This window comes from Dipodomys spectabilis, unplaced genomic scaffold (assembly GCF_019054845.1).
Source record: "Dipodomys spectabilis isolate Male_0828 unplaced genomic scaffold, ASM1905484v1 ptg000042l, whole genome shotgun sequence".
NCBI lineage: Eukaryota > Metazoa > Chordata > Mammalia > Rodentia > Heteromyidae > Dipodomys > Dipodomys spectabilis.
Genome location: NW_024870719.1, coordinates 2,228,958 through 2,255,958, shown reverse-complemented (window position 1 = coordinate 2,255,958; position 27,001 = coordinate 2,228,958). Strand labels below are relative to the sequence as shown.

Sequence of the window (27,001 nt, the reverse complement as noted above, 5' to 3'; positions counted from 1 at the left end):
GGGAAGTCAGAGAAAGCCAAGTGATAGTGGGTCAGGCCAGTAATAGTAGCTGCTTAGGAAGCTGAGATCTGAGCATAGTGGTTTAAAGCCAGTCTAGGCTGGAAAGTCTATGAGACTCTTATCTCTAATTAACCACAAACAACCAGAAATGGAACTGTGGCTCAAGTGACAGAGCACTAGAGCACAAAAGCTCAGGGACAATGCCTAGGCCCTGGATTGGTGTGCGTGCGTACACGCGCGCGCACACACACACACACACACACACGCACGCACGCACGCACGCACGCACACACACATACACACGCGCACACACACACACACAGCCAGAGAGAAAAATCAGATAAGCACATACCTAGTAAAGAAGAAACAAAAAGGTCAATGAAGTTTTAGATTTCCAATGCTCTATTTTTGCATGCCAGTTAAGATTATTTTTGTTCTTTTGTTATTTTTCTAAATTCTCTACAGATAGGTAAAATATAAAATAATGGTATGATAGTTGATTTCTTACTAGATTTAGGCTTATCCACAATATTCAATCTACATGAAATAAATATAGGCTGGTTATTAATCATCCAGCTCCCCCATGCTTAATCACATATATGTCATATAATAATGTCCATACCTCCTCGTTGATGATGGTGGCATTGCTCAATGAGCGCAAGGCTGATGTTATTTTTCTTCCAAGGTCTGCTAGAACCATCTTGAAGGCTTTAAGGTATACTTATAAGAACTCTACAAAGGAAAAAATATTGAATGAAAACATTTGGAAACACACTCATTTCTCATGGCAGATTTTAAAAAAGGTTTAAAAGGTGCAAATGAAAGTATTCTAGTGTTAAACACTATAATCTCAGCTTCTACAGCCTTAAGATTCTCATGCCCAAAAATAAAACTGCTAACTGGCTATGATGCTTGACTTTGTGAATCTAATTAGAGAATCTTTTCTATGAACCTGTAAATTTTATTTATTTATTTATTTATTTATTTTGGTTCCAGTCGTGGGGCCTGAACTCTGGGCCTTGGGCACTGTCCCTCAGCTCTTCAGCTCAAGGCTAGCGCTCTACCACTTAAGCCACAGTGCCATTTCCAGCTTTTTTTCTTTTTGCTTATGTGGTGCTGAGGAATCGAACCCAGGACCTCAGACATGCAAGGCAAGCGCTCTACCACTGAGCCACCTTCCCATCCCTGAACCTATTAATGTTAAATGTCAAGTAATATCTTTTGAGGAAATAATAATGTAACCTCAAATTAATTACTTTGACAAAATACTTGTGAAATAAATGACTGAATGATAAATCATATGCACTTCTTTTGGCAGCATTAAAATTTTGAAAGCAGAATGCTTCCCATGTAGCATTCTACCACTTACGTTATGCTCCAGTCCTTATGTACATTTTTAAATGAAAAGAGAAAGAGCTGAGATCCTTGGCTTACACTTTTGTAATGGAGAGATACAAAATAACTGAGGCCAAGCCAGGCAAAAAGTTAGTGAGACCCCTATCTTCATCAATAGCTGGGCCTGGTGACTCTGGCCTGTCAATTTGCATGGGAAGCATGGATAGGAAATTGTATGCCATGCCTGAATAAAACAAAATAAAGCAAAAAGAGCTGGCTCAAGTGGTAGAGGGCCTACCTCACAAGTATGAAGCATTGAGTCCACCACTGAGTATTACCAAAGAGAGGAGGAAAAAGAGAGGACAAGGAGGGAGGGATGGAAGAACAGAGAAAGACAAAAAAGGAATAAAGAAAGAGGTGAAGCTGGTGCCAGTGGCTCATGCCTATAAGCCTAGCTACTCAGGAGGCTGAGATCTGAGGATCGTGGTTCAAAGCCAGCCTGGGGAGGAAAGTCCATGAGACTCTTATCTCTAGTTAACCACCAGAAAACTGGAAGTGGTGCTGTGGCTCAAGTGGTAGAGAGCTCGCCTTAAGCTAAAGAGCTCAGGGATAGTGACCAGGTCCAGAGTTCAAGCCCCATGACAGAAAAAAAAAAAGGTGAAATCCCCAGGAATACTAATATTCCACATTATAGAATTATGCTATTAGCCAGGCGCTGATGGCTGATGGCTGTAATCCTAGCTACTCAGGAGGCTGAGATCTGAACACCCAGTTCAAAGCTAGCCAAGGCAGGAAAGTCCATGAGACTCTTATCTTCAATTAACCACCAGAAAACCAGAAGTGCTACTGTGGCTCAAGTAGTAGAGCACTTGCCTTGAGCTGAAGAGCTCAGGGACAGCACCTAGGCCCAGAGTTCAAGCCCCACAACAACAACAAAAAAAAAGAAAGAAAAAAGAAGAGAATTATGCTATTTGGATCCTTGCTCCTAAGCAAAAGACAATGTTTAATGAATAAATCACTTAACTTTTCTAGTACAAAACAACTGTTGAGCCATTAACTATATGAGGCACTGTGCAAAGTTATTATAGTATATACATATATAATTCCCTTTTATTCTTCCGACCATCCAAGAGAAAAAGTTATTATTACTCTTCTTATTTTAAAGCTGTTGCCCAATTCTCCGAACTCTAAAACAAAGTAACTTCAAAAATCCCCTCTAGCTTCAAAGCATAATAATGTTCTAAAAGAATAGATATAATATTACATGTTAAGTATGAAAGAACTCACAGGAAATAAGTAAATACAACTAGTACTCTCTTTCCACAATACATTTATTTATAGCCCAAGAATGAAGTGCAAAATCCATGTGAGAGAAAATTCGTCACGTTTAATTACAAACAGAAGCAAGTTTTTTTTGTTTTTTGTTTTTTCCCCTGCCTTCTTTTTTTTTTTTTTTTGTCGGTCGTGGGGCTTGAACTCTGGGCCTGGGCACTGTCCCTCAGCTCTTCAGCTCAAGGCGAGTGCTCTACCACTTGAGCTACAGCGCCACTTCCGGTTTTCTGGTGGCTTATTGGAGATAGGAGTCTCACAGTCTCTCCTGCCCAGGCTGGCTTTGAACCGCGATCCTCAGATCTCAGCCTCCTGAGTAGCTAGGATTACAGGCGTGAGCCACCAGCGCCCGTCTTTTTCCCCTGCCTTCTAATTAAAACAATGGCTCTTTTGGATCTCAAGACTGCTAGCCTTGGAATGAACACCACTGGCTCTCCTGCTTGTTAACTTATCCTGTCATCTCTGGACCTACCAGACTCCAAAACTTGCCTGAGCCAATTTCTTGCAATAAATACTTAACTATTATATCTGTATACACACACACACACACACACAGAGTATTGCTTCTGTTTTCTGTAGAATTCTGGCAAATTACTAGCAATAAAGGTAAATGGTCAATTGTTAATAATTATTTCTATAAAAACTGAAAGAAATAAAAAAAATTAGAAAACAAAGTGTTTTACTGAAATTGGGTGGTAAATTGCCCAAATTTGGGTAAGAGAATCTTTTTTTTTTTTTTTTTTAATTTGTCAGTCGTGGGGCCTGAACTCTGGGCCTGGGCACTCCCCCTCAGTTCTTCAGCTCAAGGCTAGTGCCCTACCACCGGAGACACAGCGCCACTTCTGGCTTTTTAATTTTTTCTGCTTATGTGGTGCTGAGTAATTGAACCCAGGGTCTCATGCATGCAAGGCAAGCACTCTAACACTGAGCCAACTTCCCAGCACCAGAATTTCTTAATATAGGTAGGATTTACGTAAATGGAGAAGAGAATGAAAGAAAATTGAGAAGTGTGAAATTGGATGAGCAGAACTACAGTCTCAAGAAACCTGGGGCATACTTACACTTTGCTGATGTACTCTATGCATAGATTATTGAGCATTATTGGGAAGTAGGAAGGCAATAAACAAAATATTCTGGTCAGACAGAGGAAATATAAATAAAAGAAACAAGAGTTATAAAGAGGTATTGTAGGGCTGGGAAGGTGGCTCAGTGGTAGAGCGCTTGCCTTGCATGTCTGAGGCCCTGGGTTTGATTCCTCAGCATCACATAAGCAAAAAGAAAAAAAAGCCAGAAGTGGCGCTGTGGCTCAAGTGGTAGAGTGCTAGCCTTGAGCTGAAGAGCTGAGGGACAGTGCCCAGGCCCAGAGTTCAGGCCCCACCACCGGACCCAAAAAATAAAAATAAATAAATAAATAAAGAGGTATTGTAGTCATTGTAAAACAGTTTGGTAAGTGTAGACCCTACTTCAAATCCCAGTACAGCCACCCTAACATATACACACACACAAAGTAAAATGCTCTGGACATCCACTGTCAAACACATGTACTATTAACAGAAAAGTTAACTGTTCAAAACAACCATTTTGGTAATCCTAATCTAGTCTAATTTAGTCAAGCAACATTAGCCAGACATGATTCCATCTACAGAGTACTAAGGAGATTAAAAATAAAAAAATTGGGGACAAGAAAGCTAACTCATTCAACACTTAAAGAGTACAGACCTGTGGGAATGAAGAGAGGCAGGAAGGGTTGTAAGTGGCAAGGAAGTATCCCAGCCACACTGCCAAAAGTGAAACTGAGAAATTTGTAAGTTGAAGACAGCTACTACCAATACATGATGAGATCTGGGGGGAAATTTTGCTCACCAGAAGTTGTTTCGTTTTTGTTTTTTAAAGTTACATGGTTGCTAAACTTGAAAGAGCAACTACTTCACTGAAAACAACCAGGATTTATTTCTAATCCCATATCATTAAAGGAAATTCTGAAGTAAATATTTTTCATGGAAGAAATAAGTTCAGCTGTTTGAGTTCATCTCCTTTATCATTATGTTCCTGGAGTGATGTAATCCTATCATCTATGACACCACAGTTAACTTTTTCAGATCATGTCATAAACAGATCATTCTACATTTTAAACTCTTAAATCTAAATCTAGCCACAAGTCAATAGCTCGTCTATAATCCTACCTACTCAGAAAGCTAAGCTTCATAGGACTGAGGTTCAAAACCAATCCAAGCAGAAAAGTTCACAGAACGCTATCTCATTAACCAGCAAAAAGCCAGGCTGGAGGTGTGGCTCAAGTGGTAGACTGTCAACTGAGCAAGCAAACCAAACAGGCACAGAATCCTGAGTTCAAACACTTGTACCGGCAAAACAAACAATCTCCCCAAATTAAGTGGCTCTTTTTAATACTTTTCGTGTTTCCAACTCACTTTTCCTTAAATAAGTACTTATTAGAAGCATATTTTAAAGTATTTTTCCTTATAAAAACCTGCACTTCTTGGGCTGGGAAGGTGGCTCAGTGGTAGAGTGCTTGCCTTGAATGCATGAGGCCCTGGGTTCGATTCCTCAGCACAACATAAGCAAAAAGAAAAAAGCCGGAAGTGGCACTGTGGCTCAAGTGGTAGAGAGCTAGCCTTGAGCTGAAGGGCAGAGGGACAGCGCCCAGGCCCAGAGTTCAGGCCCCACGACCGGACCCAAAAACAAAAAACAACAAAAAAAAAAACCCTGTACTTCAGGAGAGGAATAAGAACACCTAATAATAACTTTACATAAGCTGTTTTCACTGCAATTAAAAAAAAAAAAACCTGTTTCTGAAAATCCTGGTATCTGAATTTTGAATCTGCTTGAAATTTCAATAACTTCCCACTGCATGAAGAGGTAGAGTCCTCAAGAGACATCCTTAAGTGCATAATAACTCCCCCTACACACAGACACATACATCTGAACTTAAACACACTGATCTTCTTGCTATTGCTGCTGACTCTTTCCACAATGCCTGTTCTTGTTCCTGCTGATAGCATAGTTCCCTCCATGTTGCCCTTCAGAACACTATCCCAGGTGCCATTTCTTGATGGGATCTCTTGTCTAATCACTTACACATAACTTCTTTGTATTACTTGTGGTCTGTAATTCTGTTATTGATATATAGGCTGCATGAGGCAGGAATTTTTGTCTCCTTTTCCCTCTCTCCCATGAGCTTACTGCTTTACCTGCTCTCAGTCTTAAATCAAAAGTTATTTAATGCTAAATAAAAAATAAAAAAAGTTATTTAATGCTCTAACTGTAACAGATATTGCACATTTAAACTAACATCATTATTTATAACTTTTCAGAATTCCTCCATGTATTTTTTCTTTTTTTGTGCCTGGGGCTTGACCTCAAAGACTGGGTGCTATCCCTGACCTTCTTTTGCTCAAAGCTAGTGCTCTACCACTTGAGCCACAGCTCCACTTCTGGCTTTTTTAGTAGCTTGCTGGAGATAAGAGTCTCATGAACTTCCCTGCCAGGGCTGGATTTAAACCACAATCCTAAGAATTCAGTATCTTGAGCAGCTAGGATTAAAGGTGTGAGCCACCAACGTCCAGCTTGAACAATACTTTTTTTTGTTTTTGTTTTGCCAGTCCTGGGGCTTGAACTCAGGGCCTGGGCACTATCCCTGAGCTTGTTTTTGCTCAAGGCTGGCACTGTACCACTTGAGTTACAGTGCCACTTCTGGCCTTTTCTGTTTATATGGGACTGAGGAATCAAACCCAGGGCTTCATACATGCTAGGTAGGCACGCTACCACTAAGTCATATTCCCAGCCCCTGAACAATATATTTTTACAATATATTTTTAAAAACTACTTTTACCTTGTTCTAAAATGTACACACTAAAATGCAAACATTTTAAATTTTGTTACCAGATGACTCTAAATATAAAACTGGAATTGTTATAATTCAAGCACATTCACTTAAAATGCTCCTAACTGAAAAGATTTGTAAACATAAACTTGGTAAGGCCAGGCATTGGTGGGTTATGTCTACAATCCTAGCTACTCAGAAGGCTGAGATTTGAGGATCACAGTTCAAAGCCAGTCCAGGCAGCAAAGCCAGGCCAGGTAGGAAAGTCCGCGAGACTCTTATCTCCAACTAACCACCAAAAAAGCCAGAAGTAGAGCTATGGTTCAAATAGTAGTACTAGCCTTGAGCACAAAAATCTCAGGGACAGTGCTCAGGCCTTGAGTTCAAGCTTCAGTATAGGTGGGTGGGCGCACATGCGTGCCCCCCTCCCCCCTATCCCATACTGTCTTCCCACAGCACTGGATACACAGCCTTAGTTCTAGGAAATGAATGATGCCTTTAATAACAGAGCTGAATATCCCAGACAGAAAACTGCAGGGGAAAATGTTGCTGCTATAATAAGAGGAAATCTTATTTTGAAGGCAAAGAAGTGATTCATCTTCATGAAGTGTAACCGCTATGTGCAGAAAGCTGTTAAGTACCACTGATTGCAGTATGTACAAGGACTAATCTTGGCCCAAGTCACAAATGCTTCTAACAGGAGCCTGATAGGAGTTGGATAGAAAGTGATGGAAACAGGCTCAAATTTGGGGGTACCCTAAGTAAGGCAAGTACAAGGCCAAGAATCCTACTTACCTGCAGCAGTGTGAAGTACTGGAAAGAGCATGGGCTTTGGAGTCTGACAGACTTGGTTTCAAATCCCAGCTCTGTTACATACTGGCTGTGTTACTTTGGGCAATTACTTAATCTCTCTGAGCCTCACTTTCCTCACCTGCAAAATGGAGATAATACCATTATCAAGGTAGTTATCCTGAAGGGCTATGGTGAGGATTAAATGAGAGAGTAGATATAAAATTATCTGAAAGTGCCTTGTCTGTATAAACTCTTAACTTCCTTTCTTGAGAGTTCTCCACTCTCTCTTTATGATCTGAAGTCAATGGACATTTTCTGTACTGCCTGCTAAAGTGTCTTTTACATTCGTTATCCAAGAACCACTTCTGAAATCTTTAACAGTGCCAATTTCAAATAAAGTTGTTAATCAATAGGAACTATAGTGTCCACAGATACCTTTGTTTTTTAAATTTTTTTTCTTGTAAAGATACTGTATAGAGGGTTTACAGTTACATGAGTAAGGTTATTTTTGTACATTTCCTATCGAGCATTGTTACCCCCTCCTTTGTTTTTTCCCCTACTACCCCTTCCCTTTCCACCTCCTCAACTCCTCCTCCCCACCCCCCCAAAGTTGTAAAATTTGTTTTCAACATAGTATCTTGTAACAGATACCTTTCTCTACATAAACAATTATAAATACCCCTGCTGGAATCTTGCTTGATCTGAGATGATACATAATGTAATGACTAGCGATTTCAAATCCCATCTCAACAAAATTTTTCTTTTTTTCTTTCTTTTTTCTTTTTTTTTTTTTGGTCATTCTTTTGGATTGAACTCTGGGCCTGGGTGCTGTCCCTCAGCTTTTTAGCTCAAGTCAAGCACTCTATCACTTGAGCCACAGTGCCACTTCTAGTTTTCTGGTGGTTAATCATTGATAAGAGTCTGTGGACTTTCCTGCTCGGGTTGGCTTTGAACAGCGATCCTCAGATCTCAGCCTCCCGAGTAGCTAGGATTACAGGCTGAACCACCATTGCCTGGCTGACAACAAAATTTCCATATATAAAAAAAAATTTAGTAAAATTAAAAAAATATATATGTAGCTATTTGAGTCACTAACTGTATAATGTTATGACTTTCAGATTTAGGAATTAGATTTTACCCTAAGACTACTTAGTACTTCACAGAAATGATTCAACTTTGTATGTTGTGATTATAAGAGTATAAACGTTTACTGTAAAATTAAAATTTTTTTTAAGTATTATCTTTGGGTTTGAACTCAGCGCCTTGAACTTACTAGGCAGGAACATTACCACTTGAGCGACTTTGCCAGTCCTTTTTATGTAGGCTATTTTTTTAGATAGGGTGTTGCTTTATACCTGGGTCTTGCCTAGTTCACCATCCTGTGTTTGCCCAGTTAGCTGGGATGAAGTCATTGGTTGAAATGGAATTTCAAAGATTTTTGCCTAGGCTGGCCTTGAACCATGCATTATGCTTCAACAGCCAGGATAATAAACTTGAGCCAGGGGGCTGGGAAGGTAGCTCAGTGGTAGAGTGCTTGCCTTGCATGCATGAGGCCCTGGGTTCGATTCCTCAGCACCACATAAGCAAAAAGAAAAAATCCGGAAGTGGCGCTGTGGCTCAAGTGGTAGAGTGCTAGCCTTGAGCTGAAATGCTGAGGGACAGCACCCAGGCCCAGAGTTCAGGCCCCATGACTGAACCCCCCCCAAAAAAACAATAAACTTGAGCCAGGACAATTGGCCTGAAACAATATTTAAGGTAAAAAGTATAATTAATCTTACTCACTCCCACATCTTAGTAATAACCAATTATAATTTGATACATATTCCTGAAGGTTTTATATTCTAGGCATATAATTTAGCCAAGTTCACATGAATTAAGATTTGAGGAAAAGTGAGGGACATAGAAATGGAAATTCTTTTGTAAAATATGCTTGCTAGGGCTAAGAATGTAGCTTAGTGGTAAAGTGCTTGACTAGCATGCATGAGGCCTGACTTTGATTCCTTAGTACCACAGAAATAAAACTTTAAAAATATGGGGCTGGGAAGGTGGCTCAGTGGTAGAGCGCTTGCCTTGCATGCCTGAGGCCCTGGGTTCGATTCCTCAGCACCACATAAGCAAAAAGAAAAAAGCCGGAAGTGGCGCTGTGACTCAAATGGTAGAGTGCTAGCCGTGAGCTGAAGAGCTGAGGGACAGCACCCAGGCCTAGAGTTCAGGCCCCACAACCGGACTCCCAAAAAAAACAAAAAAACTTTAAAAATATGCTTGCTAATAATAAAAATAGCTTGAATGCAGAAAGCAGACTATGAAATATTAGCAAGAACCTTATTCATTGTATAATTATTTTGTTAGACTAAAAACAAATATCAAAAATAACACTATCAACACTATAATGAGATTTTGCTGTATATATTCTAGGATAACTATAAACAAAAAGACAAATGATGGGGCTGGGAAGGTGGCTCATGGTAGAGTGCTTGCCTTGCATGCATGAGGCCCTGGGTTCAATTCCACAGCACCATATAAGCAGAAAAAGCCAGAAGTGGTGCTGTGGCTCAAGTGGTAGAGTGCTAGCCTTGAGCTAAAGAGCTGAGGGACAGCACCAGGCCCAGAGTTCAGGCCCCACAACTGACAAAAAAAAAAAAAAAGAATGTTGGCAAGAACGTGGAGAAATCAGAATTCTCCTACACTGCTGGAGGGAATATAAACTGGTATGGATTTTTTGTTTTTGTTTTGTTTGTCAGTCATGTGCTTGAACTTTGGGCCTAGATGCTGTCCCTGAATTCTTCAGCTCAAGGTGAGTGCTCTACCACTTAAGCCACTGTGCCACTTCTGGTTTTCTAGTGGTTAATTGGAGATAAGAGTATCACGGGCTTTCCTGCCCAGACTGACTTTGAACTGTGATCCTCAGATCTCAGCCTCCTGAGTAGCTAGGATTATAGGCATGAGCCACCAGCAGTTGGCTTGGTAAAGTTTTTGGTTTTGTTTTCTTTTTGTCAGTCATGGGGCTTGAACTCTGGGCCTGGGAGCTGTCCTTCAGCTCTTCAGTTCAAGGTGAGCTCTCTACCACTTGTTGCTACAGTGACACTTCCTTGGTAAAGTTTTTAAAGAAAGTTATTTGATAATTCCTCAAAATGTTAAAATAAGTTGGGAGCTAATGGCTCAAACCTATAATCCTACCTATTCAGAAGGCTAAGATCTGTGGATCCTGGTTATAAGCTAGCCAGGAAGGAAAGTTGTGAACCTCTCATCTCCAATTATTACCAAAAAGCAAGAAATAGAGCTACAACTCAAGTGGTAGAGTGCTAGCCTTCAGCAAAAAAATGCTCAGGGACAGTGCCCAGGCTCTGAGTTCAAGACCCAGGTCTAATACAAAATAAAATTTTAACAAAGGGTTTGGTGTAGGTGGCTCAAATCCTGTAATCATAGCTACTCAAGAGGTTGAGATCTGAGGATCACTGTTCAAAGCCAGCCAAGGCAGTAAAGTCTGTGAGACTCTTAGCTCCAATAAACCACCAGAAAACTGCAAGTGGCGCTGTAGCTTAAGTAGTAGAGCACTCACTTTGGGCTGAAGAGCTGAAGGACAGCACCCAGGCCCAGGGTTCAAGCCCCACAACTGACAAAAAAAAAATTTTTAAAGGGTGAACAAATGCAGCAGAGGTATTCACTAGATGCTATGTTGAAAATGAAGCATACAACTTGTGAGTGAAGACAGGAGGAAAAAACAGGGAGAGAGAGGGGGTGACATTGTCAAAAAAAAAAATGTTCTCATTACCTGACTTACATAACCATAACTTTTCTGCATATCACCTTTATAACAATTAAAGAATAAAAATTAAAAAGAAAAGGAGAAATGAAGTATAGAACACAGACCACAATATAGATAAATTAAGCAAAGCTATAGAAACAGAAAGGGGACTAATGCTGCTACCACTTGAGTAGAGCTCCACTTCCAGATTTTTGGTTAGTTTAATAGAGATAAGAGTCTCACAGACTTTCCTACCCAGGTTGGCTCTGAACCTCAATCTCAGATCTCAGCTTCCTCCGTGGCTAGGATTAAGATGTGAGTGACCAGGCACTAGGCTCAAAACTATAAAGAATCTAATTTGTTGCCAGATTCTGATGGCTTATGCCTATAATTCTAGTTACTCAGAAGGCTAAGAAGACACAATTTTTTTTTTAAAAAAAGCAGCACCAGCAGCAGATGCCTGAACAGTGGGCTATTTCAATTACTTTTCTTTTCTTTTCTTTCTTTCTTTCTTTTTTTTTTTTTTTTGGGGGGGGGGGGGGTCCGGTGGTAGGGCCTGAACTCTAGGCCTGGATGCTGTTCCTCAGCTCTTCAGCTCAAGTCTAGCACTCTACCACTTGAGCCACAGCACCACTTGCGGCTTTTTTTTTTCTGCTTATGTGGTGCTGAGGAATCGAACTCAGGGCCTCATGCATGCAAGGCAAGCACTCTACCACTGAGCCACCTTCCCAGCCCTACTTTTCATTTTTTAAACCAAACACACATATAAGAAACAGTAAGCAAGGGGTCAAAACTTACAAACATATACAAACATACTGAGAATAACTGCCCATCTACTTCTGTATATACACTTGTGTATATATTTTATAGTGGAAAAAGGAGATAGTGTGTTTGGTTTTGGACCTAATGAATCAGCAGAAAGTGCAGAACTATTGCTCATGACATGAAAGCTAAAGAAAAAAGTTTGGAAATAGCATATAGATGAGAATTCTCAAGGTGAGTCTGTGAAATACATAGGTTATAGCAAAGACCAAGAGGCTGGCAAAAGGGGAGAGTCAACTAAGATGAAACGTAACCAAAGGAACAAGTTTTACTAATTCCCTTTCCTTCTCCCATAGGCACAAAGGATAAAACTAACTTTTAAAAATGAAGAACAATTACTATCTTTGTCTAGTATCTTACTATATAGTCCAGAGGCAGGTCCAGATAAGAATACAGGGGTACTCTTTAAGTGGAGAGTTTGAAGTATTTTTTGCATAGTACTCCATATTAAGATTAAAAAAATAGCAATCACTCATATGAAAAATTTAAGTTAACAGGGGAAATATCTCCCTCCTGTTTGGCACCACCATTGCTATGTTCTAGGTACTATGCTAAACATGTTACCTCATCTTCTTCTCATAAGTGTACTAAGTAGAAAGGAAACTGAGGCTACATGGAAACAGCAACTTGCTCAGGGTCACAAATACAACATGCGCAATAACTCATCTCTATTTTGTTGTTCTTTATACCTAAATAGACTTTATCATTATTCATCTTTTCTCCATTTGTGTGTGTGTGAGTTTCACTTGACTTTTCTGCTCAAGGCAAAAAGGTATTCTACCACTTGAGCTACACAACTCCAGTCTTGCTTTTTGAAGTTTTCTGTAGAGGATGGCTTCAAATGATGACCCTCAGATCTCAGCCTCCTGAGTAGCAAGGATTACATGAAATACCAGCACCAAGCTTATTATTCATCTTTATTTATATACATTATATAATGTATATTTATGTGCTCCTGTCTCCCCTGAACTGAAAGCTTCTCAAGAGCAGAGCTGTTGTCCTGCATTATTTCATTCCCATAGCTAAAGAATAGTAAATATTTTGTTAAACTATGCATATGAAAGAACCAGGTGAGGATAAAATAAAGGGGGTAGGAGGCGTGACTCCGTGGTAGAGCATATTCCTAGCAAGCTCCCGGCTCTGACTTCAAACCCCAGTACTGCCAAAGAGAAGAAAGTCAGTAAGAGAGTTTCAAGAAATAAATGGTCTCGAACGATTCAGATAAAATCACCAGTATATTTTATCACTGGCACTCAACTAATACCCTTGTTCATTTATCTAACGTCTACAATATGCAGAACAATGTCAATATCGTTAATACTAACAATATTGTTAGAAATATTAACAATGTTACAAACTCACAGGAACGTAAAATCTAGTTCATATCAAAAGGTTTTCAGATAAGTAGCCAGCCTCATATAATTCTTGTTCAGGAAAGGAATCAAAAACCAAGGTTACAAATGCCTATATCTTACTTGGCTTGGGTAAACCTGCCAGATAAAGGGTCTCAGCACATCTTTTACGAAAACTTCTGAGGGAGGGCAACAGATAAAAAGGTGCTGGAGCAGCTGGGGATCGGAGGTGACAGTAAGGAGGCGAGGAGCAGAAATCCCCGGAAAACTTTCAAGGGAGTGCAACTGATGAAGAGGAGCCAGAGCATCTGGGGCTTGGAGGTGACAGTCGGAGGAGAGGGAAGCACACTCCCCAGTGTGCCTGGTCCTTCACCCAGGTTGTGATTGCCCCCAGCTCGTCCCCTCAGTAGTCCCCGTAGAGAGGAAAACCATACTTACCGGAGAAGCACCACTAACGCCGTGGCCCTAAAAGGGCCGGGGAGTCCTTGACGAGGCCCCACACCGGAGGAGGAAACCCGGGAAAACTGGGAGCTGACAGACAGGTTCGCCCCCACAACCCGACCTCCCCGAACTACATAAACTAGGGTCCCTGCGCCCAGCCCGCGAAGCCAACTCCCACCAGCTGGAAGCCCGACGACTTGCCACCGAACCTTCCGCCCAATGAGGAGACGTCATCACTCGGCGTAGACCAGCCTTTCACGAAAAGATGCACTTCCGCTTCCGGGGCAAAGTGCTGCCTTTCTTGGGTTCGGCTTCTAAGTGCGTGGTTCTTTGCTTGCACTGGCTTCTGGCTTTCGTTTTCTATCCATGAGTAATTGCAGCATGCAATTAGTAGAGAGACTGACTCTCTCCGGACGTAGTCTCTGGGGGAAAAAAAAAAGGCAGGGCTTGAGGAGCCACCTCCAGGAAAAGTGACAAACCCGAAGGAGGCGCACTGGGGAACTCCGTCAGGGGCGGGGCTTAAGACGTGCTGTAGAGGCCGGGTGGGCGGGCTTTGTGGGAGATGGGAATGGGTGAGTAAAATAAGCCGTGTCTGACTGCGCGTGCGCAGTGCAAACTTGCCCGCCGCTCTAGGGAGGGGGCGGAGGGGCGGTGGTGTCGGGTCCGCTTGCGCGTGCGCACTGCAAACCTCCGGATCTGTTGGCTGGGGCGACATGGACTTTCGCTCGGCTCAGCGGGCAGTCCTTCAGCTGCTCGGTTCTGTGGCTCCAGCCGACCGCACGGCGCTGCTCCAATGGATGCGAACTACCAGTAAGCATCACAGCCAGAGTCAGGCGGTGGGGACAAGGGCATTTCTTTGGGCAATGACATCTGAGGACTTAGGCGGGGTGAAGCAAGTGGTCGCTATGCTGCTGGGCTGCTGGGCTGCGCTCTCCTGTGGGGTAGGTGGAGCGCAGCCCGCCTCAACTTGGGCGGCTCAGAGTGCCACTTAGGATGTCCTTGCAAACTTCGGACTGGCCTGGAGAATCTTCTGGACCCAAACCCCTTTTAAGAATGCAGGAAAAGGGAAGATTTTTTTTTTTTTTTTGGTCCTCCTCGCTGTTAGTCCCAAGAGCGGATCTTACCTGAAAATAAAACACCTTAAAGGTTTTAGGGTGTGCTGTTACCCTGCAGGTGAAATCACCTGTAGATTGGTGTGATTATTTTCTCGATGGTAAAAGGAACTGTTTAGTAGTGTTTATCTCCCTTACCCCCGAAGGGAAGGTGAAAAGGAAAGAAAGATTTTGGTTTTTAAACTGTTAATGCAATACTGAATAATGAAAGCAACGTTAGAATTGGGTGAGTGTGATAGATCTAGTTATTAAAGAGTGAGGTCGTTCAGTTCTGGCAAAGGGAAGTTTAGTGAGAGTACACAAAGTAAACATTCTCTTTTTGGTAACTACCTACTTACCTATGCTATAGCTCTCTATTTCTGAAGATTGATTCACGTGGTTACTTTTATTCAACTTGTTGCTTGAAATAACCTTGTTTATTGACAACTACTAATTTTACATTTTCAACCTTGTCCTCTACCATTGAGATGTTACAGTCAATCGGTAGGTATATGAATTATAGTAATAATTATTAAGCGTTCTAATTTATTTACTTTTGTTTTACCAGTCCTGGGGCTTGAACCAGGCCTGGGGCAAAACAAACAAACAAAAATGTTAACTAAGATACTAAATGAATGTGAGCTTCCAAATCTTATAGGACAGCTAATTCTGCAAACTATAAGAAACTCAGTGAGTGCTGGTGGGCTCATACTTGTAATCATAGCTACTCAAGAGGCAGAGATTTGAGGATGGTGATTTGAAGTCACCCCAAGCAGGAAGAGTCTGAGATCCTTATGTACAATTAACGACAAAATGCCAGAAATGGAGAGATAGCTCAAGTGGTAGAGTGCTAGCCTTGAGCAAAAGAACTCAGAGACAGCACCCAGGCCCTAAGTTCAAGCAAAGAAAGAAAGAAGAAAGAGAGAAAGAAAGAAGAGAGAGAAAGGAAAGGAAGGAGAGAGAGAGAAAAAAAAAAGGAGTGAGGAGAAGGAAAGCAGGCAGGAAGGAAGGAAAAAGAAACCCAAGTTTTCAAAGTAGGAATTTCCAAAATATCTTGAGTCTTCCATCACCTCATTTAAATACTATCTTGGCTCTACACAATTAGCACAGCCCTGAGTTTAAACTCCAGTACCACCAAAAATAAACCCTTCATTGCTATTTTGTCAGTCATATCCCAGTTGTAAAACAATACCAACTTCCATATGGTTTTTCTACATTTCTCAATAGGAAGTCATTTTTTTTCCAAAAACATAGATTGCCTTTGAAAATGTAGTAGTGCCTCTAGCTATTGCAGTTACTAAAATATCCTACCCCTCCAGAATATTTCACTCTTATGAAACCATTTTTAGTGTAAATTTTCCATTTTAGAGACATTGAGACTCCCATTTTTCAAAATCAGTATGATCTGAAAGTTAAGAAGTTTCTGAATGTTAACAAGAAGTTTATTACTTGCTAAAGAGTACATTCTTTTTTAACTTTAAAAAATTTTTCTTACCAGGCACCAGTGGCTCAGGCCTGTAATCCTAGCTACTCAGGAGGCTGAGATCTGAGGATCGTGGTTCAAAGCCAGCCCAGTCAGGAAAGTCCATGTGACTCTTCAATTAACCACCAGAAAACTGGAAGTGGTGCTGTGGCTCAATGGTAGAGTGCTAGCCTTGAGCTGAAGAGCTTAGGGACAGTGCCCAGACCCAGAGTTCAAGACCCACAACTTACAAAAAAAAAAAAATCTCTTTACATCAGTGGTAAGGTTGTTGACACAGTTTCAGTTAGTGATAGGATCAGGGTTTTGTTTAGAGTTAGGTATAGAGATAGAGTTATGGCTGTGTGTGTGTGTGTGTGTGTGTGTGTGTGTGTGTGTGTGTGTGTGTGTGTGTGTCCTAGGGCTTGAAATCAGGATGCTGTCCCTGAGCTTTTTCGATAAGGCCATTGCTACCACTTGAGTTACTTCTCCACTTCTGGCTTTTTGGTGGTTAATTGGAGATAAGAGTCTCATGGAGGACTGGGAATGTGGCTTAATGGTAGACTGCTTTACTAGCATGCATAAAGCCCTGGGTTCAGTTCCTCAGTACCTCATAAACAGCAAAGGCCAGAAGTAACACTGTGGCTCAAGTTGTAAAGCGCTACCATTGAGCACTGAGTAGCTCAGGGACAGAGCTCAGGCCCTGAGTTCAAACCCCAGGACCTGGAAAAATAAATTAATAAACAGTCTCATGGACTTTACCACTCAGGCTAGCCTTGAACTGCCATCCTCAAATCTCAGCCTCCTGAGTAGGTAGGATCACAGGCATGAGCCACCTGTCCCAGCTCATTTCTCTCTTTAATGACTTCTATTTCTTTGCTGAAATTTTCTGATTTTTTTACTTGTTACAAGAGAATTCATAAGTGCTATTGAAATATTGCTGCTCTAACATGCTAGAAGGCTCCTGAAACTATTTAAATCTTCTACCTCAGTAGGTAGTTTCTTTGCTTAAAGTTAACTTGTAGGTCTAGCTCCATTGATGGTGCAGTGTCAGTATGCTTACAGTGCTATTCACATCAGCTTCATTATTTGGATCTAGGCGGACTGCTTGAGAGAAAGACATTTTCCCAAATCATCTTTTGTCACTAGCTGGTTTGCTTTCTGCTACTGGGCAGAAGGCTAGGAGATGCCAGGCCAAGTTTCTCTGTCCCTAGGTTGATCCACAGCAACTCCACCAGTGCCATACACACCCCGTATCGCATGGCTGTGGACTGAGGAGTGTGGTTCCCTGGTAGTTTCTCTGTTGTTTTCTTTTCCTGGTCTTTGGCCACATAAAGCAAGCTTTTCTTAGATAGTTTGCTTTTGTTTTTCCTGTTTAAGCTTGATGGGCTTTTGAATTCCAGGTGTCTCCAGGACTCCTCTAGACGACATTGTATATTTATTTTTTATTTTTTTAATTTTTTGGGGGGGTCCGGTTGTGGGGCCTGAACTCTGGGCCTGGGCTCTGTCCCTCAGCTCTTCAGCTCAAGGCTAGCACTCTACCACTTGAGCCACAGCGCCACTTCCGGCTTTTTTTCTTTTTGCTTCTGTGGTGCTGAGGAATCGAATCCAGGACCTCATGCATGCAAGGCAAGTGCTCTACCACTGAGCCACCTTCCCAGCCCTGACATTGTATATTTAAAAAACAGAGCTTGCCTTAGTGTCCTTCATCAAGTCCTGAATCCATAGACAGTTCACTCTTTTTTTTCCCCTAATTTTCAAGGATCTTTGTTGATGCCTATTATTTCTGGGACACTTGAATCTAGAGAACAGCCAAAAAAAGTAAGGGAAATTATTCTCTTGTCTAGGACCTGAAGTCCTCTCAGGGCATTTTTAATTTGGATAAGGAATTAAGAGTAATATATGAGTAATAAGTAGACTATAACTCAGTGGTTAGTTATGCATTGTAGGTGGATAAAGTAGGATTTGGATTGGTGAAGGCTAGAGATCTAACCTTACAGAAAAGCAGGGACATATGGTAGAAGGGAATAGTATGAACTGGAAAGAATGTGATGAAAACCTGATATTTGCCTGTCTAGAAAAAAAAATTATTGGGACAAAGATGAAAGATAAAAACAAATGTTGAGCCACGTACCAGTGACTCACACCTGTAATCCTACTCAGGAAGCTGAGGTCTAAGGATCATGATTCAAAGTCAGCCCAGGCAGAAAAGTCCTTGGGGAAACCCTTATCTCCAAAGAACCACTCAAAAGTTGGAAGAATACGGGTAACTGGGGCTCATGCCTAAAATCCTACCTACTCAGGAGGCCGAGATCTGAGAATCACTCTTCAAAGCCAGCCCCGGAAGGAAAGTTTGTGAGACTCTTATCTACAATTAACCACCAGAAAACCAGAAGTGGCACTGTGACTTACTTGGTAGAGCACGTCTCGTGAGCTGAAGAGCTCAAGGACAGCGCCCAGGCCCAGAGTTCAAGACCCACGACCGACATAAATAAATAAAATAAATAAACAAAAAACTAGAAGTGAAGCTGTGGCTCAAAGTGGTAGAACACTATCCTTGAGCTGAAGAGCTGAGGGACAGCACCCAGTCCCTGAGTTCAAGCCCACAACCAACAAAAAAAGAAAGAAAGAGGGAATGAACAAGTGTTGGTAAGGATGTAGAGAAAAGGGAACCCTTGTATACCATTGATAGGTATAGTATGGAGGTTCCTCAAAAAAACTGAAAAAAAATTACCATTATAATCCAACAATCCCATTTCATATAGCCAGGGAAAGAAAGTTAGTATGTCAAAGAGATGTACACACCCCATGGTTCACTGAAGCATTAGTCACAATATCAAAGATGTACAACCAAAATGCCTATGAGAAGGTGAATGGGATAAGAGATGTAAACAAGTGGGGAGCCAATTGCCTGTGACTCAAGCCTATAATCCTAGCTACTCTGGAGGCTTAGATCTGAGGATCACAGTTCAAGGCCAGCCTGGGCTTTGAGCTGTTGCTCAAGTGGTAAGAGTGCTAGCCTTAAGCACAAAAGTTCAGGTACAGTGTGTGCATAGGCCCTGAATTCAAGCCTCAAAAGTAGCACAAAAAGAAAAGTTGAATTTTTTTAAAAATATGATTATACTCAACAAAATACTCATTCTATTCTTTGTTTTGGTGCTAGGAATTGAACCCAGGGTTTCCCATATGCTAAGTATACTCTACCACTACCTTAAGCCCCAAACCTGTATGAAGGAAATTCTGTCATTTGCAACTGCATGGATAAATTTCAAGGACATTATGCTAAGTAAAATAAGCCAAGCACAGAAAGACAGATATGATCTCACATGTAGAATTTCAAAAAGCCAAAAATCATACAAGTATAGAGTTCCCATAGTAGGTAGAAAAGGGGAAATGTTGCTCAGTGGATCCCAAGTTTCATAGGAAGCAAAAGTTCTGCAGTACAATGTGATGAATATAGTTACAAATAGTAAATATACACACACAGAACACAACTATGGGGCTAGATGGAGGAGGGGAAGGGAAGAAGGAAAAAGCATGAATAATTTTGAATACATTGTATTTTACTCAACTCCTTAAAGATAATAAAAAAATAATAAGCCAAAGTGGACAACCATGCCCCCAATACAGGAGGACCATTCTTCAATCCAGGTTATACAAATAGCTACACCCCTTTACTAGACTGCCCAAATAAATCTCAAGGTCAAAAAAAAGAAAAATACATTGTAATTATATGTGAAACATAAGGAATCTCAATGAAAAAATGCTGTATATTTTGGAATTACTGAAGCATAGATTTTGTTTTTTCTGGTCCGGTCATGGGGCCTGAACTCTGTCCCTCAGCTCTTCAGCTCAAGGCTAGCACTCTACCACTTGAGCCACAGCGCCACTTCCGGTTTTTTCTTTTTTGCTTATCTGGTGTTGAGGAATCAAACCCAGGGCCTCAGGCATGCAAGGCAAGCACTCTACCACTGAGCCACCTTCCCAGCCCTAAAGAGTAGGTTTTAAATGTTCTTACTACAAAAAAAAAAAAAAAAAGTGAGGAAAACCATATGTTTATTTGAGCTTTCTACAATGTATATATGTACCTAAAGATCACAATTAAAATTTTAAAAGAGGGCTGGGAAGGTGGCTCAGTGGTAGAGTGCTTTCCTTGTGTGCCTGAGGCCCTGGTTTCAATTCCTCAGCACCACAGAGGTAGAAAAGGCTGGGAGTAGCACTGTGGCTCAAGTGGTAGAGCCATCAAAATAAATAAATAGAAAAAAAAAAGTTGGATATTATCTTATGGAGGGCTTAAAAGCCTAGAACAAGGGGCTGGGAAGGTGGCTCAGTGGTAGAGGGCTTGCCTTGCATGCATGAGGCCCTGGGTTCGATTCCTCATCACCACATAAGCAAAAAGAAAAAAGCCGGAAGTGGCGCTGTGGCTCAAGTGGTAGAGCGCTAGCCTTGAGCTGAAGAGCTGAGGGACAGAGCCCAGGCCCAGAGTTCAGGCCCCATGACCGGACCCCCCCCCCAAAAAAAAAAAGCCTAGAACATAATATTGAGAAATAGGAAAGCATCCTAAAATTGTGAGGAAAGTGAAAATAAAGTGAGTTTAAACAAGATTGTTGTGTATTTTTTGTTTTGTTTTGTTTTTGTTCTTTGGTGTTTTTGTTGGTCGTGGGGTCTGGGCGCTGTCCCTCAGCTCTTCAGCTCACGGCAAACGCTCTACCACTTGAGCCACAGTGCCATTTCCAGCTTTTTCTACCTATATGGTGCTAAGGAATGGAACCCAGGGCCTCATGCATGCAAGGCAAGCACTACCACTGTGCCACCTTCCCAGCCCCAAAATTGTTTAAAATAGGTATGTGAGGTATTTTATATTGGGAAGAGGTCTCTTTCAAGGAGCTAGGTGTTAGTAGTGGAATTCCAGCTGTGTGATGATGACTGTGGCTATGAGGTAGTTGTTTAAAAGGGAATAGGTAAAAGAAAAAAGTATTTCTTAATGCCTTAGTGATATTTCCTTGCTTATATATTTAATTAAATGTAAGTAAGAATTAATTTTCCCTTTAGAGGAGCTCTTCTCCCCTTTCCACCTACATATATATAACTTGAGAAAAACTGAACTGTCCTTAGGCAATTGCTTAGCCACCTTCCTTTAATCTTTCTCCAGGCAGTGTTCTGAGATAGTTTATTATGCATGATAAAAGATGTTTACCCTCACTAGTAATTAAGAAAATGCAAATTAAAACAACCAAGTTTGTTTTTATAATATTCAATGCTGTGACAGTTGGATAACACATACATTTGGTGGTCATTGAGTTACTTGCTTCAGTATATAGTCAGACTGATCTTGAATTTGCTATCCTCCTGCCTCAGTCTCCCAAGTGCTAAGATTATAGGCATATAAAAACCAAGTCAGCTGAGATGTTCTTATTCATATCTGATAAAAATCTTCAGGTAAGAAATCTGTAGCAAAAAGCTTGGCAATGTTTTTGTTGTTTGTTTTTTGGGGGGCCAGGGCTTGAAGTTGGCATCTGGGTACTGTCCCTGAGGTTTTTAGCTCAAGGCTAGCACTCTACCACTTTGAGCTACCACTCCACTTCATTTTCTGGTGGTTAGTTGGAGATAAAAGTTTCCTGGCCTTTCCTGCCTGGGCTAGCTTTAAATTGCATCCTCATATCTCAACATCCTGAGTAGCTAGGATTACAGGCATGAGCTACCAGTACTTTTAAAATGTTTTAAGTACTTCCAAGTCTAAAAATTTATAGTAAGGAAATAAATCAGAGATGGAAGATGATGTACTTCAAAAGTTGAGTTTTAACAGATACCACTCTTTTCTGTCAAAGGGCGGGGTAAATAGAGCATTAGAGACTTTACAGTACAATGGAATACTGAGCAACAACCTTTAGAAACATTTCAACAAATTTATTTTTTTTTAAATTTGGAAACTATCTTGTTGGAAACTATCTTGTAGGTTGCCCAGTCTGGCCATAAACTCATGAACCCAAGGAGAACTTCCTCCCTAGCCTCCCCAATTACTGAGGCTGCAGGCATATGCCACAGGCCTGCTTCAACAAATTTAATTTTGATTACATAGAGTATTTATTTTCAAATGCTAAACTCCAGTTTTATGTTTGTTAGAATACCCTATCAGTTCATACCTTTCCAATCTGTTTTTCTTTTTCTTTCTTTTTTTTTTTTTTGCGGGGGGGGGGGGGGGTCTGGTCGTGGGGCCTGAACTCTGGGCCTGGGCGCTGTCCCTCAGCTCTTCAGCTCAAGGCTAGCACTCTACCACTTGAGCCACAGCACAACTTCCAGCTTTTTTTTCTTTTTGCTTATGTGGTGCTGAGGAATCAAACCCAGGGCCTCATGCATGCAAGACAAGCGCTCTTCCACTGAGGTACCTTCCCAGCTCCTGATTATTGTTTTAAGGCAAGGTTCTGTTTTTGTTTTTGTCAGTCGTGGGGTTTGAACTCTAGGCCTGGGTGCTCTCCCTGAACTCTTCAGCTCAAGGCAAGTGCTCTACCACTTGAGCCACAGTGTCACTTCCAGTTTTCTGGTGGTTTACTAGAGATAAGAGTCCACAATCTTTCCTGCTCGGGCTAGCTTTGAGCCTCAATCTTCAGATCTCAGCCTCCTGAGTAGCTAGGATTACAAGCAAGAGCCACCTGCCTTCGGCTAAAGCAAGGTTCTTAACATGCAGTGAAATATTAACTCATTTAATCCCCCAAACAAGCCTTTTGATTAGGGTATTATTGTTAAGTCCACTTTATTTTTTTTATTTATTTATTTTTTTTTTGGGTCCGGTCGTGGGGCCTGAACTCTGGGCCTGGGCGCTGTCCCTCAGCTCTTCAGCTCAAGGCTAGCGCTCTACCACTTGAGCCACAGTGCCACTTCCGGCTTTTTTCTTTTTTGCTTATGTGGTGCTGAGGATCGAACCCAGGGCCTCTGGTATGCCACTGAGCCACCTTCCCAGCCCTAAGTCCACTTTAATAGTGAGGCTCCAGGAGTTAAGTAAGTCACTTAAACAATACCTGAAGAGCTAGGTGCTCACACCTGTAATCCTAGCTACTTAGGAGGCTGAGATCTGAGGATCACGGTTCAAAGACAGCCTGGGCAATAAAGTCCATGAAACTTGTTGTTGGTGGTGATTGTAGGGCTTGAACTCAGGGCCTGGATGCTGTCACTGAGCTCTTTTGCTCAAGTCTAGTGCTCTACCACTTTGAGTCACAGTGACACTTCCAATCTTCTGGTGACTAACTGGAGATAAGTGTTTCTCTGACTTTCTTGCCTGGGGTGGCTTCACACCACCATCCCCAGATCTCAGCCTTTTGAGTACCTAGGATTACAGGAATGAACCACCAGTGCCTGCTTCTGTGAACTCTTATCTCCATTAATCACCAGAAAACCAGAAGTAGAGCTGTGGCTCAAAGAGGTAGAGCACTAACCTTGAGCAGAACAACTGAGGGACAGCACCCAAACCCTGAGTTCAACCCCCACCACTTACAAAAGGAGCCCAGAATTCTAATTTAGGCAATCCAGCTGCAAAGTTAATTCTTTCAATCTTTACTCAATTCCCAGAGATAGCATTGCAAACAACGGGCCAAGGCCAGCTGAATAAGTGAGGATAGATGTAACTGAGAGTTGAAAATTACATTCTTATTAAAGTCCAAGGCAGAGAGATGATTTTATTTTAGTTAGTTATTGGCTGATCCTGGGGCTTGAACTCTGGGCCTGGGCACTGTCCCTGAGCTTTTGCTCAAGGCTAGCCCTCTACCGCTTGAGCCACAGCATGACTTTTGACTTTGGAAGGGGTGAGTAGGGGCATAATTTATTGACGGTAAGAGCCTCATGGACTTTACTGTCCAGGGTGGCTTTGAACCATAAATCCTCAGGTTTCAGCCTCTTGATCTGAGGAATCCTAGCTATGATTACAGGCATCAGCCACCAGCACCCAGCTTGAGAGATGATTTTTAAAGGAATGATAACCTCATTTCATCAATCTAAATAATAATTGACTATATGGACTCTGGAGCCAGAAATAAGTAAACAGTATTTACCTACACGTTTTGAACATTAAAAGTTGAATGCACATAGAGTATTAGCAAATGCCTTAAATATAGTACTCAATAAATATTAGCTCCTATTAAGATTCTTAAGAAACTTGTGCAGGGCCAGTATGGTGATGAGTGACAGGGCAGGCTAGCTGGAAGAGTGACATGGCTAGCTGGAGAACAGCCCAATCCACATAGCGAGACCCTGACAAAAAGGAAGGGTGGGAATGGGGGTGGAGGAGAGGAAAGCGGCAAGGAGGAAAGGAAAAAGGAAGGAAAGAAGAAAAGACTTTCAAGCTAAAATATTTGATGTTTTTTTCCTTGCCCTCTAACATTCAAATTCTACATTAGTGTGCTTTTTTTTTTTTCTCCAACAGTAGTTATCTTGGCTACCAACATCCATTTATTTATTCATTAGCTCAACCCTCGAAAATCCTACAACTATGTACAATAAGAAGGAAAATCAAAGCAGCTCACTTGGTGTTGGTTTTTGTTTTCTCTAAATTTTGAATGTGTTTGTAGCCGCGGTATTGTGTTCCAAAGCCTTTTGGTTCCTATTTTATGTTCATTGAGATGTTAGATTTATTTAGATGTTAGATTTGTTATGCTTATTGTCAATGTTAAGTCTCCCTGCATTAAAAAAAAATGTATAAAACAGAATTGCAAAAGGGTCGTGGCTTTCCGTTCTGCTCCTCCCAGCCTCGTAGCCGGTCTGGCTTGTGTCTTAGGTCTGTAACGGCGCTTATTTTCTTGTTTCAAAGTTAAGCTGTTCAGACATTTTAGAGGGCTTGCCCCAGACCACTGAAAATACAAAGTAGGAACCCACCCGAGGGCTGCCTGGCCGACAGACTGCTCAATTTAACTTTTAAACTTCGAGCTGGAAAAAGAAACACTTCAACTAGAAGTCAAGCGTCAACCTCTCGTAAATCCTACTGTGAAGGTTCCGCACCTGCGTGTGACAGAAGCAATTACTAGCTTCGCCGCGAGGGCGTGGCGTATGCAGATTGACGGCGCGCGGAGATTGCTGGTCCCACTTATCTTGGTCCTCCATGTCCCGCGTGGGCAATATTCAAAACGTACAGGATGATTTTTTCGGTTGGCAACTACGAAGACAAGTGAGTTCTGAAGGGCATGAGGGTGCGGAGGCCACGCGATGGAGGTGACCGTGAGTGTAGTGCGAGACCGGCGCCAGGGTGTGGGTCGAAAGCAGTTAGCAACTCATACTTACCTGGCAGGGGAGATACCATGATCACGAAGGTGGTTTTCCCAGGGCGAGGCTTATCCATTGCACTCCGGATGTGCTGACCCCTGCGATTTCCCCAAATGTGGGAAACTCGACTGCATAATTTGTGGTAGTGGGGGACTGCGTTCGCGCTCTCCCCTGGTAAATTGGTTAAAAGGTAGACCTGTAGTGATTTTTTTTGTTTTCTTTGAGCGTTGGAAAGCTTAAGCTGTTTTTGAGCTCAAACTGTGCGTCTGAGTCATTCTCCCCACTATATTATTGCTTTTTTTTCTTGTTGGGGGCTTATTGGAGATGAAGGTTTTCTGCATTTTTTTTGTTCTTACTGGGTTTCAATTATTTTCAAATTTCTGTCCTCATTGGTTAGGATTAAAAGCATTATTAGATGCCATTGTTAGGTTAGCAAGTTTTTGTTAACGCTTGAAGCTTGGTTTTTCACAATTATACGGTTTTTCTTTAGGTCGTGGGGCCAGAACTCTGGGCCTGGGCGCTGTCCCTCAGCTCTTCAGCTCAAGGCTAGCGCTCTACCGCTTGAGCCACAGCACCACTTTCGGCTTTTTTGCTTGTGTGGTGCTGGGGAATCGAACCTAGGGCCTCATGCATGCAAGGCAAGCGCGCTCTACCATTGAGCCACCATCCCAGCCCCACAATTATACATTTTTAATTATTTGTAGTTTTAGGGTTTTGATGTGGTGATTCTAAGATAGGCCAGTATTTTCTACTAAGTGTAGTGTTTGTTCAGTGATGCCAGTTAGAGTATTAGCTGAAAAGTAATTCGGGTGCACGGTTCAGGACTACACTTTTCCGGCTTGAAAATTAGTTCCTTGTGTTTATTCTTCCCAGAGAAAGTTCCAAAAGTCTAGCTCCTGTGTTTTTGTCTCCTTCTCCGCCCCCCCTCCCCCCCAACGGTTTTTAGTGTTTAGCCAGGGCAGCAGGTTTTGGCTTTTGGGCAAGTCTAAGATGGAGACACCTGGTTCTTGATAATCACAGATTTCCTTTGGACAGTGATGATAGCCAAAGCTTAAGTCTTGTAATGAACAGCTGTTTCTAGAAAAGTTCCCTGTGAGTGTATGGGGAGAACTGTACAACTTCCTAATAATGTTGCCATTTCACTGTTCTAAGTATTTATGCCTAACCCTACTCTCCTTACATACAAAAGCAAATCTGGTTTAGTGTAAATGCCTATTGCGTTTTTCTGACCATGTGTATAGGTTGTCTAAGAAGGTTCAGCACACAGCATCTTTCATCTTGACTGGTAATTCCCACGTTTATTGGGAGTTTGGCTCCGCAAAAATTGAAGCCTCTCTCTCCCAGTTCTTTTACTCCCTAGATGTTACATATAATCATGTTATGGGCCTCTGCCATCACCACCTTTACAACTCATCAATAGCAGTAGCACTCTGAATTAAAGTTCTGCAAACTGATAGTTAAAATATGCTAAAGTGATCTTGGACTGAAGAGCCAGATGACCAGATCATTTTATTTCAGGGTCACATTTAAAGGGGCTGTTGAGCAAGG

General features: G+C 41.7%; 2 protein-coding genes and 1 non-coding gene across 7 annotated transcripts in view; 2 read left to right on the top strand and 1 right to left on the bottom strand.

Annotated features, from left to right (window-relative positions):
• The window catches only part of LOC122106533 (signal recognition particle 54 kDa protein), a 97,023-nt gene extending 82,894 nt beyond the window's left edge, over positions 1–14,129 (bottom strand). Inside the window, exons 1-3 of one of the 4 annotated variants that reach the window (XM_042677910.1) lie at positions 13,655–14,118; positions 7,301–7,436; positions 623–732 (exon numbers count right to left, since the gene is read on the bottom strand). In XM_042677910.1, coding sequence (XP_042533844.1) covers positions 623–700 — 78 coding nt within the window. In that variant the 5' untranslated portion in view covers positions 701–732; positions 7,301–7,436; positions 13,655–14,118. Of the gene's footprint in view, positions 1–622; positions 733–7,300; positions 7,437–13,654 lie in introns of all 4 variants that reach the window. The other 3 variants (XM_042677913.1, XM_042677911.1, XM_042677909.1) reach the window with 3 other exon arrangements.
• Positions 14,130–14,355: 226 nt separating this feature from the next.
• Positions 14,356–27,001, top strand: part of LOC122106505 — a 31,583-nt gene continuing 18,937 nt past the window's right edge. For both annotated transcript variants that reach the window (XM_042677860.1, XM_042677861.1), the window contains exon 1: positions 14,356–14,467. In XM_042677860.1, the coding sequence (XP_042533794.1) occupies positions 14,371–14,467 (97 nt within the window). In that variant the 5' untranslated portion in view covers positions 14,356–14,370. The remainder of the gene's footprint in view (positions 14,468–27,001) is intronic.
• LOC122106586 lies at positions 25,464–25,627 on the top strand. Its single transcript, XR_006147213.1, has one exon. It is a non-coding gene; the product is annotated as a U1 spliceosomal RNA (small nuclear RNA).